General features: G+C 46.7%; 1 protein-coding gene across 1 annotated transcript; it reads right to left on the bottom strand.

Annotated features, from left to right (window-relative positions):
- Positions 1-270: 270 nt before the first annotated feature.
- Positions 271-1,369, bottom strand: LOC128696377 (uncharacterized). Its single transcript, XM_070081721.1, has one exon. The coding sequence runs from the start codon at positions 1,335-1,337 to the stop codon at positions 567-569; it is 771 nt and encodes a 256-aa protein (XP_069937822.1). The 5' UTR covers positions 1,338-1,369; the 3' UTR covers positions 271-566.
- Between the last annotated feature and the right edge of the window lie 1,833 nt (positions 1,370-3,202).

The raw sequence follows: 3,202 nt of genomic DNA, 5'->3' as shown, positions 1-3,202 counted from the left end.
ATAAGATTGTGAGGTCGAGGGGACCACTTGGTGCGACCAGGGGTGGTTAAGTTTTCTCACATGTCTACACGGGGTGACTACGGTAAACAATATGATTGTCTCCCAATGAGATTACTGGTATGTATATAATGTTGAGGTACATACAGGTAAGCACCCTAGAAAATTTTCCATATTTTCACCTTACTGTACTTTGATCCTTTTATTATTCCCTAAACATCATCAACCCTTAAATTCTTCACATATTTGCAACAGGTTAGTAAAACACACGTCTTGTCATAAATACCTTTACTTAACTTAAATTTATACATGTGATATCAAAATAGGCAACTTAAACTAAAGTTATTTACAAAAGACCGATGTTGTGGTCTGTGTGTGGTGAGGATGGGCGGTCCAAACCACACGGGTGTTTTAGGTTGCCACGGACCACGGCAGATGTTAGTGGCCGCCCACAAGTGGTGTCCAGCATCACCTGAGGGCGGGCACGTGGTCCGGGTGGGCGGGCGACGGGCATACAGCAGATGTCCGGGCGGTGGATGGGCGGGCGGAGCCGGATAGCAGCTAGAGGCTTAATAACCATAGCCGTACATCATGGTGGAGCACTTGGTGACAGTGTGGTACTCGGGCACTGTGGCGTACACCGTCATGGTGACGTACTGGTTCACGGACTCCGTCACTGTGTTGTACACATATTCTTCCTTGTACTGAGTTTCGTACTCTGTGACGTAGTACGGGTTGGTGACGGTCATGGTGACGTACTGCTGTTGCACCTTGGTCTGTGTTACGTAGTAGCCTTTAGTCTCGTAGCCGGTTTTGGTGACGGTGTTAGTCATAGGGTAGCTCTGCGTCTCCGTCAGTGTGACGTAGACGGCAGCGGTCTCCGTGAAGTACTGCTTGGCTGTGTTGTAGCCGTACACTGATTCCGTCATGTAGATGGGTACAGTTACCATCTTGGTGTCGTAGAGGATCTTGGTCTCTGTGAAGATCTTGGGCTCAGCATAGGCTGTCATGGTAGAGTACTGGATAATTGTCTTGGGGTAGACGAGAGTCTCAGTGATGTAGGCGTACTGAGTAGTGGGTAGTGCCTTGATGACGGTAGCGTAGTGAGCCTGCGTGTCCTGCACGTCCTTCGTCATCGTCTTAGTGATGTACTTTGGGTAGCAAGCCGGGGCCTTGGGCGGTGGACCATACGAGGGAGAGGGCGGCGGGCCATAAGATGGAGAGATGGGATCTACCTGCAGGAAGCCGCCACCACCACCCCCACCGTGTTCTGGGAGACCTGAGACTGTCCACACCAGCGCCACCGACACCACCACACCCAACGCACCTGTCCCGAACATCTGCAATGAAACAATTTTATAACTGATAGCAGGCCCAGTTATTATTATTACTACTACAGTAAAGAGAAACGTGCATCAAAACGAGACTTTTATTAGCACGTTTCGCTTACTCGAGGCTTTATCAAGTACTTGATAAATCCTCATGTACGTGTAATGTATTACTAATAAAGGTCTCCTTTTGCTGTCTTTAACACTTGTCAGCTACGCCATGCGTCACCTGTTTTATTATTATTATTATATCTATGGGTAAGTATTAAATCCATGAGTTACGTAGCAACTGGGTATGAGAAGCAATTACGTTGACTCACAGGAAGGTGGGTAGCACCAATATTAACAACACAGGAAGGTGGGTAGCACCAATATTAACAACACAGGAAGGTGGGGTAGCACCAATATTAACAACACAGGAAGGTGGGGTAGCACCAATATTAACAACACAGGAAGGTGGGTAGCACCAATATTAACAACACAGGAAGGTGGGGTAGCACCAATATTAACAACACAGGAAGGTGGGGTAGCACCAATATTAACAACACAGGAAGGTGGGTAGCACCAATATTAACAACACAGGAAGGTGGGGTAGCACCAATATTAACAACACAGGAAGGTGGGGTAGCACCAATATTAACAACACAGGAACGTGGGTAGCACCAATATTAACAACACAGGAAGGTGGGTAGCACCAATATTAACAACACAGGAAGGTGGGTAGCACCAATATTAACAACACAGGAAGGTGGGGTAGCACCAATATTAACAACACAGGAAGGTGGGGTAGCACCAATATTAACAACACAGGAAGGTGGGGTAGCACCAATATTAACAACACAGGAAGGTGGGGTAGCACCAATATTAACAACACAGGAAGGTGGGGTAGCACCAATATTAACAACACAGGAAGGTGGGTAGCACCAATATTAACAACACAGGAAGGTGGGGTAGCACCAATATTAACAACACAGGAAGGTGGGGTAGCACCAATATTAACAACACAGGAAGGTGGGGTAGCACCAATATTAACAACACAGGAAGGTGGGGTAGCACCAATATTAACAACACAGGAAGGTGGGGTAGCACCAATATTAACAACACAGGAAGGCGGGGGTAGCACCAATATTAACAACACAGGAAGGTGGGGTAGCACCAATATTAACAACACAGGAAGGTGGGGTAGCACCAATATTAACAACACAGGAAGGTGGGGTAGCACCAATATTAACAACACAGGAAGGCGGGGGTAGCACCAATATTAACAACACAGGAAGGTGGGGTAGCACCAATATTAACAACACAGGAAGGTGGGTAGCACCAATATTAACAACACAGGAAGGTGGGGTAGCACCAATATTAACAACACAGGAAGGTGGGTAGCACCAATATTAACAACACAGGAAGGTGGGTAGCACCAATATTAACAACACAGGAAGGCGGGGTAGCACCAATATTAACAACACAGGAAGGTGGGTAGCACCAATATTAACAACACAGGAAGGTGGGTAGCACCAATATTAACAACACAGGAAGGTGGGTAGCACCAATATTAACAACACAGGAAGGCGGGGTAGCACCAATATTAACAACACAGGAAGGTGGGTAGCACCAATATTAACAACACAGGAAGGTGGGTAGCACCAATATTAACAACACAGGAAGGTGGGTAGCACCAATATTAACAACACAGGAAGGCGGGGTAGCACCAATATTAACAACACAGGAAGGTGGGTAGCACCAATATTAACAACACAGGAAGGTGGGTAGCACCAATATTAACAACACAGGAAGGTGGGTAGCACCAATATTAACAACACAGGAAGGCGGGGTAGCACCAATATTAACAACACAGGAAGGTGGGGTAGCACCAATAT

Source organism: Cherax quadricarinatus, unplaced genomic scaffold, assembly GCF_038502225.1.
Source record: "Cherax quadricarinatus isolate ZL_2023a unplaced genomic scaffold, ASM3850222v1 Contig3804, whole genome shotgun sequence".
NCBI lineage: Eukaryota > Metazoa > Arthropoda > Malacostraca > Decapoda > Parastacidae > Cherax > Cherax quadricarinatus.
The sequence above is the reverse complement of the archived record's forward strand: the minus strand, read 5'-3'. Positions and strand labels throughout refer to the sequence as shown.